This window comes from Crocodylus porosus, unplaced genomic scaffold (assembly GCF_001723895.1).
Source record: "Crocodylus porosus isolate Cpor-Errol unplaced genomic scaffold, CroPor_comp1, whole genome shotgun sequence".
Classification (NCBI taxonomy): domain Eukaryota; kingdom Metazoa; phylum Chordata; order Crocodylia; family Crocodylidae; genus Crocodylus; species Crocodylus porosus.
This window is the reverse complement of record NW_017728904.1, coordinates 869,496-881,527: the sequence shown is the minus strand read 5'-3', so window position 1 is coordinate 881,527 and position 12,032 is coordinate 869,496. Positions and strand designations below refer to the sequence as shown.

Genomic DNA, 12,032 nt, shown 5'->3' with positions numbered 1-12,032 from the left:
GCTAACCCCAGAAGACACCATGGCACTCATGACAAATGCTACCATCACCCTGACTGCTCTCTTGCTGCCCCATCCCTTTGGGCTATTTAAGAGGGCCCGGTCCACAGGATAGAGCCTGTCTAATCTATTTGTACAGTGCCTAGCACAATGCAGCCCTTCTCTCAGTGGCTGCCATAAGGAACATCCTCAGCCAGACTGCCACGGACTACAGCCCCGTCTCAGTGCCTCCTCTCCCTCACTGGACTCCTTTGGAGGATGCTGACGGCTTGCAGCCAAAAAGGGGAAGGAAGATTTTGTGAGTGCCTCCGCGGATGAGGCTGGCAAGGCATGGAGCCCAGGGGGAGAAGGATATGGCAGGTCTGCATTGCGGTGCTGTGCGCTGGGGCCGGTGAGTCCAAAGCTGGGGACTGGGTGGGAGCACGGGGGCCGTTTTGTGGCCAACGGGTTAAGCAGCGGCCCGTTCCCCGAATTCCCCAGCGTGCATAGTCTCACAGGATGCAGCTGCGCTGCGAGTCCTCAATGCAAGCTAGTGCTTTCTGGCAAAAGACACCTGCGATAAAATTCGAGTGGGGCAAGGGCCCGAGTCCCCCATTCCAGCTCCGGGAAATGCATGTGGTACACAGTCTGGAAGGGAAGAGTGGGCTAGTGGTTAGAGAGGGGGGTATTGGCAGCCCTGGGAGGGGATGGGGAGCAATGGTGACTGCAGGGCTGAGCCCAAAGAGGAGATCTCTGCTCCCTGATACCAGGCCTCTTTCCGCTGAATGCTGGTCTGGGAGAGGGTGAAGCTATCTAAGCTCTGTGTGAATCTGTGCACATCTGGGTCAGCTGCTTGAACCCCCTTCACTAGTGCGGGCCCTGGCAGTGGGGATTCAGTTCACCTCTAATGCCCATCCTGTCTACATTTCCTGCTCTCCTGCAACAGGGAGATGAGAGCTGAGCATTGCCTCTGGCTCGCTCCCAGGCTCCCTAACCTCAACGCCCGTCCTCCAAGCTTGGGCCTGGACCTGTGCTGTCCCCTTGCTTCAGCTGGGGATTGCGGCACATCCTGCCCTTGCATTAGCGCCGTTGAGAAAATTGCCCAACTTCCCACTGGAGCCATAAGCCCCACACAGTTGCCACTGGTGACCATGACCTAGCAAAGCAGAAGCTTACAGGTTGGCTTTTGTAATCCAAAGGAACCGCCGGAAGAGCGGGGAAGGGTCACGACGGTGCGGCTGAGCTGCAATTTGGGTTGGGAAACTTCTTGAAGATGGTTTTGTGCTAAACGTCACAGAGCGGTGTTTGTGCAGAGGTGGCTAGACTGAGTGACAGGGCATGAGTCCTCCCTCGCAGGCTTCTGGCAGGGCCTGGCCAAGCGGCTCCACGCAGAGAAACTGAAGGCAGGATGGGGAAATCCTAGGGGCAGCTTAGTTTGGTGAACACACAGTGCTGCATCCCTGATGGGTGGTGGGAACCTATCCTGCCCTGGCAGCGTCCAAGCCAGATGATCCAGCCTTACACCCAAGAGGCATCCATCACTCTGCTTGTTTGGAGCAGGGATAGGCCAGCCTGCCATGTCTGTGCCAGAAGTAGCACGGGCAGCCTCTGTGCGTGGCATGCAGCAGGGGACAGGCAGATGGGGTAGGGAGCTGAAAGCAAAGCAGCAGATCAGATTCCGGGAAGGTTCATTTGTGGCACATCTGCCAAAAAGGTTGGCCCCTGCTGCTCTAGAGCATAATCTTGCATCTAGCTGGGCTCCTAGGGTAGATGCAGGGGGTCCCCACAGCACTACACCCCATAGCTTTCACCATCACCGGTGAAGGACAGCTGTCTTGCTGCAATGTCTTAGCTCTTACCCTGCCCAGATGCTGCTAGCCCCTACCCTCTTGCAGTGGGTCATGGTCAGCCCCAGGTGCAGGAAAAGGCTGATCCCAGCAATCGTGTGGAGATAGAAGCCATCTGGGCAGGTCCCTGCTGGGATTTTACAGTGGTACTCAGCTTGCACATGAACTTGGGGGAGTGAGGACATGGCGTTAGCTGGGCTGTAATGACACAAGCTCGTTGCCCATGTCTCTCCACCCACTCCATGAGGTGGAACTTGTCTGGGTGCCAGGTGCCAGGGTCAAAAGTAACTGCAGCACCCCAGGGCTCTTCCCCTTGCACCCTTGCCAGGGCAGTACAAAGAGATCAGGGCACAAGCAATAATCAGGAGCACATATCACGATGTGCTCAGCTCCCTTCCACCTCCAACAGGAAGACACATGATAACATGCATGTGATGAAGCACCAGATGGTATCAGAGCCCCCACGAGACAAGCACATGCTAGGGCAGATGCCATACACCCAGGGCTGGCTCACCCCACATCCTGGGGAGCTGCTGCCCAGCCCAGCCCAGCTCAGCGGGGTCCTGGGGATGCCCAGCACCAGGCAGGATGCTAAGGGCTCAGGCCAATAACCCCTCCTCTCCTTACACAGCAGGTGGGGTAGGTGATTCCTGTTGTACCAATGATGTGTGGACACGCACATATGCCCGTGTGCATGCATGCACACATGCATGCCCATACACACACGGGCACACCCACGTGTGCACAGATTCTGATGTGTTCCAGCCCCTAAGAACGTGCTACCAGTGTCCCAAGGGATATGGGAGCACAGGAGAGATGTGCAAAGCCACCGCTCCCCATGCTGCCATTGTGGACCTGATATTTAGAGGCTCACCCAGGAGCATCACAGAGCGGCTCTGAGGAGTAACCGCAGCAGCTGAGGGCTGAGCGAGGGTGTTCAGGGCCCAGGAGCACAGGCTGGTTCTGCTCACCCACCAATCCAGCCTAGCACTGATCTCAGTCTGCACAATGGTGCCCTTGCTGCCTGTTACGGAGCACCTCCAATTTATAGTGGAGCAAGGAAGAGGGGAATTGAGCTCTGACCCTCAAGAGACCAAGCACATGTCTAATGATCCCACCTTTTTCTTTGCACTTGAAACCCTGAGTCCTCAAGGCTGCAAGCTTTAGCTTTCCCCGTCTATCAATTCTCACATGAGCCCTTTGCACACTTGCACAGAGCCAAGCATTTTCCTCACACTTCCATTTCTTCTGTTATGCACAGACCCCGAGACCCAGGGCAGTCAACAGCATTTACAACCAGAGCCTGCTGGATAGCACAGCAGGTTAGCTTAGATTTGGCAGTCGGCTGGATGGTACAGGGCTAGAGGGAGATGCCAGGGGCTGTGCCAGCTCCTTGCCAGCCTGCAGCACCTCCATGGCCAGGACAAAGCTCAGCTGGTGACCGGTGAGGGAGCAGCCTGGGATACACCAGATGCTTGCTGTCACAAGACATATGTAAGTGCTTGTACAAGAGGGTCAGATGTAGCTTTGAGCAGGGGTTGGACTGGACAGGACCTCGGGAAGACCCTGCCAGCGCAATTCTGCTGCGATCCTGTGATTTTATGCAAACCTCCTAGGTGACCATGGACACGTTTGTGCTGTTACTCATTAAATTCAGGTCTGGGGATTAATAACCTCAGTGATGGAGAGGGACTGTGGGCTGACACTGCATTTAAACAGGGTCTCAGTCTCCTGACCCGGCGCTGGCACTGCTGCCTGCTCACTTGTCACCGGCTATTTTTTTTAGTTACAAAAGCATCACCCCTAAATACTGGGCAAGTCAAACACATGCCAGAACTAGAGGGAGACTTCTTCGGGACGACAAGGGAAACAGCCAGAAACACAACGTGGATCCCAACCACTTTGGCTGGCCCTACAGAGGGCCCCACAGCCGCCCACACTACGAACAGGACAGACACGACTGCAGACAATGCCAGTAAGTCCTGGGAAGGGGTGGGGTGGGTCTCAGCCACCTGTATCTTTGCAAAAGGGGTTGGGCGAACCTCCCCAGCACCCTTTGGGAAGCAGAAAGGCAAGGACCTACTTAACACTGCACAATTACCTGCCTGCCCAGCCAGGGAGAGAACCAGGAGTCCTGCCCCTAGCAGCTGTAACCCAGATACCACCCCCCCACAGCTGCACCCATTTGGGCTGGTTTCAGATCTAGGCTCTGCTCTGTTGCTCATTAACTGGTGCCAGGTGACGGCTGGTTTCAATCCTGACACGCTCAAGACGGTTGGGGTAGCAGGGCCCACATCTGAGACGATGGTACTTTGCATGAGTGTCGGTGGCAACGGGATGCAGAGCACAGGAAACAGCCTGGCCCCTTGCAGCATATGTCAATATTACCCAGCTAACAAGGAACATGTTACAGTTTCTTCCGTGCAGCAGGTGGACCCCCAGATGGGTCCTCCCAAATGGGTTTGATCTGTTCTCGCCCCTAAAACCAGAGAGGATCTCTGCTGTGCCGATGCCTTTTCCATGGGATGCACCCTGGGAATTACTCACTCGGCTGCTCTCAGGTGGAGCTTGCAGAGAAACCATTTACAAAACCGGGGCCCAAGCAGAGACCGATGGCACAGCAGATGAAATGCAAAGCTTTGCCAAGAGACAAGGGGCAGCTGCAACAATTTCCCAGCGATGGGTCTCTGGGACCATGCTGATTGCATAAAGAAACCAAGGGAAAATCCAGGGACACACAGGGTCGGTGTGTTATACAGCCCTTCCTGAGCTGGGGAGCGAGCATGGAGGGTCCTCTGCTCCCCTGGGAGTTTGCTCAGGTAAACCCCTTAATTGTATTAACTGCAGCTACTGCAGAGAAAGACTCAAATCCCACCATGAGCCACCAGCGAGAGCTCTGCTCGCTGCCCAGCCAGGGTCAAGCATACAGAGAGCCAGGAGCCAGGGTGGATGACCGGAGTAGCAGGGGCGCACCTAAAGCAGCACTGTTCCCATCCACAGCCTCAGTTTACCATCTAACCCAGCCTGCCCTTTAACCTGTCCCACCCTGCAGCTGGTTTATTCACCCAGCAAAAGGCAGGGTACGAATGCACCTTATCGAATGAGCAGGTAGGAGACGCATAAGCTTTCAAAGCAGACAATCCCCAAGTCAAGTCAAGCCTCAGCTGGGTCCCAGCCCTTGGTGCTGGGCTTTCTGACGTGCCTCTTAGCACTATCTCGTGGTCAAACAGACACGGCACCCTTGGAAAACATGGTAGTGGGGCTGGCCGCACATGCCCAGCGCCGGAAAATCCAACACCTTCATAGGCGAATTAAAACGTACCTCTCCAGAAGATGAGGCAGGTCCTTTAGCCCAGCTGGGTGTCTAGGAAGCAGAGCCCCCAACTCCCCAGGTGACCCCCTCCTTGTGGCTGCCCAGCTAGCCCTGAGCCAAGGCTTTTATAGGGGGCTCAAGTACCCAGACTCCTCCTCGGGGCTGAGCATCCCTGAAAGACTGGCAGCTGGGAGGACTGATCAGCTCTCTTTCCTTCACTGTGGCTCTCCCTAAGGGCTGCAGGGATCTGCAAGGACATCCATGCTGGACCAGACCTCCCAGTCTCTGGCGTGCGGTCTTCTCTAGCTGCTGGGGATGAGCTGAACGCCCTCACAGAGCCAAGCTGGGGAGACCTGGCCCCCAAAGTGGTGCCCCGATGCAGAGCTAGAGTGAAAAATGCTGTGTCCAGTGCCGGCCACCCCATGCGCAGTTCATACGTGGACAGGTCATGCATGTCCGGTTCTGTGCCAGCCACCCTGTGTATAGTTCATACATGTCCAGCTTAGTGCCAGCCATGCCACGTACAGTTCCTACATGTGCAGTTCAGACATGTACGGTTCAGTGCCAGCCGCCCCACATAAAATTCCCAGAATCACCTGAGTGAGGTAGGAACTCAAATCCCACTGGAAACTAAAGAGATTTAGGTGCATTTGAAAATGGGGTTTGGGAGCCCAGCTCCTTCTCCAAACGTCTCTTCCTCTCCTAACAAGCCTCAACGTGGTGGGAACATGTCCTGGCGTGCAGGCGGGTACCTGAGCAAAGGGATCACAGCTTTTGGGGGGGCAAGAGCTCCACCATCACCTCCCTGCTGGGGCACTGGGGTGGTCAGAGGTGTCTGCAATGCCCCCTTCCTGTTAAGCACGCCCTGGCACATGCAACAGCTTTGGCTGCATCGCTCCGTGGTCCAGGGGTTACAGTGATGGACTGGCGCTACCTGGGTCCTAGGCAAAACTCTGCTTGGATCTGCTGTGTGGGGGAGTCTTTTCTCTCCAGCCCTCTCTCTGCACAGTGCTGTGTGATGAGGACTGATGCATACCCTGAATTCAAAGCAGTGGTGGGGTTGATGGCTCAGCTCATCCTACGATCACTGTGCAGCTGCGTGCTCACAGCCAGGGACTGCCCTGGAGTCCCGCGGATTTGCAGTGCTAGAGCTGTGCACTTCTGCACCTGCTGAAGACTGGGCCCTCCAGCAGGGTTTTACCCTCTCCCAGGGACTCATTTCTTTCCCTCTTCCTTTGCAGAAGTTTCCAGCTCCCTCTCCCCCAAGTACTGGTCCCCCATTATCTTTGTGGTGCTCGCCTTGATCGTCCTGTTCTTCACGTACCGGAGGAAACGCAGGCGAGGTGAGGTCTGGGCAAAATGCCTGGTCAGACTCACTGCTGCTCTCACGGGGCTTTCTTTGCCTCTCCCCCCTGGCTGCCCCTGACTATGCGCCCTCGAACCTGGCACCACTGCCAGGTCCCAGCTGCATTGGTGCAAATCCAGGCTAACCTCCGGCAACTCGGAGTTTGCACAACCCAGGTCAGATCCTGCCCGGCTCCCACTGCAGCCACTCCAAAGTGCCTGCACTTGGAGAGTCCCCCCTGCTGCTGGCCACGAGTGGGGCTTGGACGTGGTGGGCTGCTCCCAGTCCCACCAGGAGTGGGCAGCACTGTGCCTGCACTTCGTTTCACAACCTGGGGTGAATTAAATCCAGATTAAAACCGCCCCCTCTATGCCCCCAGGCTGACAGATGCAGAGCTGTTATTCCCCTGGTTATTTTTACTCACCACTTCCTTTGGTTTTGTTCTTCAGGCACCAGCAGCCGTGCAGCGTCAATGGCCGACTCCTCAGGTACGATTCAGGCCTTGACCTATGCAGGGGGAGGCCCATCTCCATGGTCTCTGGCCACCTCTGAATCACGATGGGGCCCAGAAGGGGCCCAGTGGTTTAGGAGCAGGCATTTCATGGACTCTCCACACAACGCCAGCTCCTAAACCTGATAGGCTTTGGGGAAACCCAGCCCCCTTATCAGCCCTTTACTGTGCTTGACGGGGAGAGGACGATAGCAGCCCCCTCCTGGCTTCTCTGTCAGAGAGAACATGTGCAATGAAAAGCACCACGGATGCATTTAAGGACCTCGGTGGTTTTCAACTATTTGCAGTGGGGAGTGTGGGTGGAAAAGCCCATCTGTCTTTCAGGACTTCCTCTCTCCCATTTTCCTATTGGTGCTGCCGTGCTAGGTGCTGCATGTGTTTTGGCTTCCCAGGGCCATCTCGACTTAGTCTGGAGGAGTGCCAGGAGCTGCACAAACAGAGCAGCATGTGGGGCAAAGCCCTGAGAGGTGCTTCAAACTACCCTTGAAATGGAGACACTTAGCTACGGGGCTGGCGAACACAGCAGGTTTGGGGCACTTGCTTTCATGGCCTCACTGGTTCTCTCGCTGCGCATATCCCCACGCTGCTCCCTTGCCTTGCAGACTCCGACATGCCCATTGTTCCTGACCCCGACCAGCACCGTGTTTCTCACTGGGAGAAAAGACTGCCCTTCCCAGGGAAGCAGGTACAAGTTCCTAAATCTCCTCACCCGCCAGAGAAGTAGCTGGGAGCTTCACCCGCTGGCACACAGCTTTTCCAAGACCCTAAGGGGAGACCTTAAGTGGAGTAGGGTCTTTGGAGTAGGGTTGCACAAAAACACAAGCAGGGCCTGAGCTGATCCCAGGGGAGCAGCATCACGGTAACGTTGGACCGGGATGGGTGCACACCCCATTCACAGGCCCAGATCCACATGGTGCTTTGGTACCTAACTGCTATGGGCACCAAGTGCCTGCAGGGACCGGGCCGTAGCACTCATGGAAGCATTGCTCAGTGGTTAAACCATGCAAGTGGTGATCTGGGTTGCAGGCTGCCCACATCCCCTGGAGACTTTGGGGTGACAGTGGATGCATGGTGGTGACCCAGCACTGCTGGCACTGCCTCTGTGCTACACCAGGCTGCAGCTCCTCTTTTGCTTCATCCCAGAGGCCGACGGACACAGGGACGCCAGTGGCAGAGACACCTCCAAGCGCAGAGATGATGGAGTCAGTCTTCTGCGAGCCAGACTCATCCTCGCACCAGGTGAGGGGTGGGTTGGCACAAGCAGGTCCCCCAGCATAAATCACTCCATGTTGCAGCCTTCCAGCCCCTCTATCCCATGGCCCACTCTGTCCCAGTGACTGGACACCTGCCACATGGTTTCCATGCTGGGGGACCTTCCCCCGGCTCTGCTTGGGGTCACTTGGCTTCTGGTCTGGGTAATCCCATGCCCACAGTTCGGTTCTCACCCCTGCATCCCAGGATTGCTAGCTCTGTGCTAGTTTTGCAGCTTACAAGGTGGCAGAGAGCCCTTGCATGGAGATGGCAGCTGGGGGCCTCCTGCTGCGGGGCGAGTGCCTCCTTTCTGCCGGGCCTGATTTTGCTTCTCTTATTTAACAGGCTGCCGTGTCCATAACAGCTGAAGTCTCTGACAGCTGTCCCAGGACCTCAGGGGATGATTAACCCTCCCAGGCCCTCTCCCTGGACTGAACATAGAGAAACTAAAAGGCTTCTTATGCAGCCTCTGCCCACTGGCCCCAGCACCCTTGACCAGTTTGTACCCACTGGAGAAGGACAACTGGGAAGGCGACACTCCCTCCTTACACAGCACTGGTCATCATGCTGCATGGGTGGTGGCGAGGCCCCATTTCACAGAGGGGGAAACTGAGGCACGGAGCGATGAGGTCTGAGACATGACTAGCATGTGCCTGCTGCCTTGCCCTCACTGGCCCGAGCTCCCATAGCAGCAAACATATGGTAGCCCCCAGGGTCCATGCCCAGGGCCCTGGGCAAACTCAGGTGGGTTGCAGCCCCTGCCACTGCATTTCACCCGTAGCATCACCTTGATTACATTCAAGTTGCAAACCAGCCCTTGCATGCCGCATTGATGCCCCCCATGCCCAGCCTGGAGCAGAGCGGGGATGCGAAGCCCAGGTCTCCTGTTAGGCAGCCTGGCACCGGACTACATACCCTGCCTTTGCTTTGCCCACGGCTCCAACTGAGACTGAGCATGTGTATAAGTGATACTGAGCTGAGCAAGGGGATACGTTGTGCTGGGATCCAGACCTTGTCTTCGGCTGCTGCAACAGTCCTGAAGTTGGCAGGGCAGGGGAGCGTGTGTGCAGGTTGCTGGCTGCTCCAATAAAGTAGTATTTCATGTCGGGGACCCAATGATCCTGAGCTGGGGGTTACAGGCCTGCAGCTCTGTGTCCAAACCCAGCTCCTCTCTCCCCCTGCCTTCCTGGGGCCCGAACACCCCCGCAGACACTGCTCCCACCTGTCAGCAGGCGGGGAGAAATGACACGTTATAGCCAAAGCTCTTTGCTTCCTCTCGGGCAGCACTGAAGCATTCGCTAGAGCTGCCTTTTCCTCCCACTTCATCTCTAGGTCTTTGAAGAGCCGCAAAATTTGGGGCGGGGGCATCACTGCACTGGGGCCAGCTGGGACTTCCAGCTCTGTTGCTCTTTCGGTCTGAGTGATGGGGGGATTCGGACTCCTGGGGGAATCACCTGGGGCCTGGCTGCTGATCCAGGAAGGGGTTTTGTAGCACGCATGTACACACATGTGCCTGAATGGGTACATGCAAAAGCACATGCATGCACCTATGCTGTTTGTGCGGGTGCAGTGAGCTGCCTCAGAGCACGCAGGCTTCCTGTGCTTGTGCGTGTCTTTATATCGGCTTGGCAGTGACAAGGTGAGATTCACACCTCCTCAGCGCTGGGGAAGTCCTGAAGGGTGGAGGATAGGAAACGGCCTCTCCCAGCCCCAACTTCTCAGAGCTGGGCCACAGGAGTTGCTGCAGCCCGGAGGACTCCCTGCCTGTAATCCCTGCACCCACTGGAAGCTGTACACGAGGGGGGCGCTCCCACTCAAGCAGCTCTTTGTCCTTTGAGTGGGTCCAGATCACAGGATCATTGAAAATGAGGGTGGGAAGGGACCCCAGGAGGTCACATCTAGTTCAACCCCCTGCTCCAAGCAGGACCAGCCCCAACTACATCATCCCAGCCAAGGCTTTATCTAGCTGGGTCCTAAAAACATCCAAAGATGGAGATGCCACCACTTCTCTGGGCAGCTTGTTCCAGTGCTTCACCACCCTCCTGGTGAGAAAGTTTTCCCTAATATCCAACCTAAATTTCCCTTGCTGCAATTTGACCCCATTGCTCCTTGTTCTGTCATCGGCCACCACCGAGAACCATCCAGCTCCATCCTCTTTGGAACAAAAAGCTGTAGCCCCGGGGTAAATCAGAGCAGCCTCCAAGTACTCTAAAGGCCCGCAACCCTTCTGCGTCAGCCCTCACCTCCACACAAGCCCCTGCCCAAACCACACTCAGCCTGTACAAGCCAGCAGCAAATTGGCACCGACCCCCCGTTTGCCCTTGCCCTTGCCCAGCTCCCCTGTCACACCCAGCAGCATCCAGACTCTCCCAGCAGAGCCCCACAGTGGGAATTCATTCCCGTGTCTGTCCTCCAGACCCTGACCTGGCTCAGCTGGTCCGGGAGGGCTTGGTCTGCTCCAGCCAGTTGGAACAAGCTCGTTAGGCAAAACGAGCTGCAGATTGGGCCTCCTGAGCCTGTGCCTTCATCAGGCATTCATCAGGGCTTCGTCTGCCTTTCAAGTGTGGATCTGTATTCTGCTCCCTGCTCGCCAGCCTGGCAGGAGCTCCCCTGAGCCCCCGCAGTGCATGCCGGATTCGTTATGCCTGGGTCATCAAGTCTCCTTGGCAAACGGGGCAGACTAGGGGCAGCAAGGCCGGTGGGTTTCCATTGTCCCCATACACAGGGGAACTGCTGCCTTGCTGGTGTCCCTCTGCAGCCACTCCCTGGGGGAGCAGGACACCTGGTGGCTACACTGGGGAATGACAGGGTGCCACCTGCTCCCTTTTGGGCGCAGTCTGGTCCATAGTTTTCATAGATTTCTAGGTCAGAAGGGACCTATTAGATCATTGAGTCCATCCCAGCACCTGCTGCTGCCCTCTCCCCTCTGAGCCTCCCCCGCTCCTCTCCACTCCCAAGGACTCTCCTCCCAGCACCGTTCACCCCTTCCACTCACCTGCTCCCTGACTTCCAGCTGCTGCACATCTGCACCGTTCCCACATCCAGCATCTCACCCATTCCCTGCCCCTCGCAGGCTGCAGTCCCTCCACTGACTATCTCCTGCTTCCGGCACCACAACACACAAGGGACGCAGGACATGCCCTCCTCTTGCTCCATCTGCCGGGCCACACACTGTCCCAGATGTTTCATTCCCTCTCCACAGCCTGCAGGTCTCTGATGGGATGATTGCTAAGCTCAGGACCACTCTTCTCTTCCCACACAGCTGGAAGGAGAGAGTCGGAGCTGCAGAATTGCAGTGTCTGGCTGACCTAGGCTGAGACTCACCTGTGGAGCAAGATCTGTAAGAAGGTGATATCAAAGACATCGGAAATGCCATTTACTGGGCCAGAGCAGTATAAGGGAGAGAGCAGAGGCTAAGGGGGAAAGTGCCCAGGGCATGTGCAACTTGCCTCTCTCCTGCTGCAACTTCCAGCAGTCAGAGGTTTAGGAAGGTCTGACTTAGAGGCAGCCTCTTTACCTACCACGTTCAATACCTACCAACGGTCCTTTTCTCCAAAAACCCGTGGGAGTGACTGGGAACAAGAAGCTGAATAGGAACAAACTGTGCCCTTGTTGCCAAGAAGCCTAATGACATCCTCGGCTGCATCAGCAGGAGTGTTGCCACTGCCAGTAGTTCAAGGGAAGTGATTCTTCCCCTCTGTTCAGCACTGGGGAGGCCACATCTGGAGTGCTGTGTCCAGTTGTGGGCCCCCACTACAGACAGGATGTGGATGAGTTGGAGAGAGTCCA

The 12,032-nt window shown here is 56.4% G+C and overlaps 1 protein-coding gene across 1 annotated transcript; it reads left to right on the top strand.

Moving 5' to 3' along the window:
- The first annotated feature begins 32 nt into the window (after positions 1-32).
- On the top strand, positions 33-9,366 carry LOC109324719. Its single transcript, XM_019556751.1, has 7 exons — positions 33-388; positions 3,610-3,798; positions 6,378-6,479; positions 6,931-6,969; positions 7,595-7,677; positions 8,136-8,231; positions 8,589-9,366. The coding sequence occupies exons 1-7, from the start codon at positions 328-330 to the stop codon at positions 8,649-8,651; spliced, it is 633 nt and encodes a 210-aa protein (XP_019412296.1). The 5' UTR covers positions 33-327; the 3' UTR covers positions 8,652-9,366.
- The last annotated feature ends 2,666 nt before the right edge of the window (positions 9,367-12,032 follow it).

Bases quoted from the DNA above. Each gene is read 5' to 3' on its own strand.
- LOC109324719 (XM_019556751.1), top strand. From the start codon at position 328: ATGGAGCCCAGGGGGAGAAGGATATGGCAGGTCTGCATTGCGGTGCTG. The intron at 389-3,609 runs GTGAGTCCAAAG...TATTTTTTTTAG, and splicing joins GGTGCTGTGCGCTGGGGCCG to TTACAAAAGCATCACCCCTA. The intron at 7,678-8,135 runs GTACAAGTTCCT...GCTTCATCCCAG, and splicing joins TGCCCTTCCCAGGGAAGCAG to AGGCCGACGGACACAGGGAC.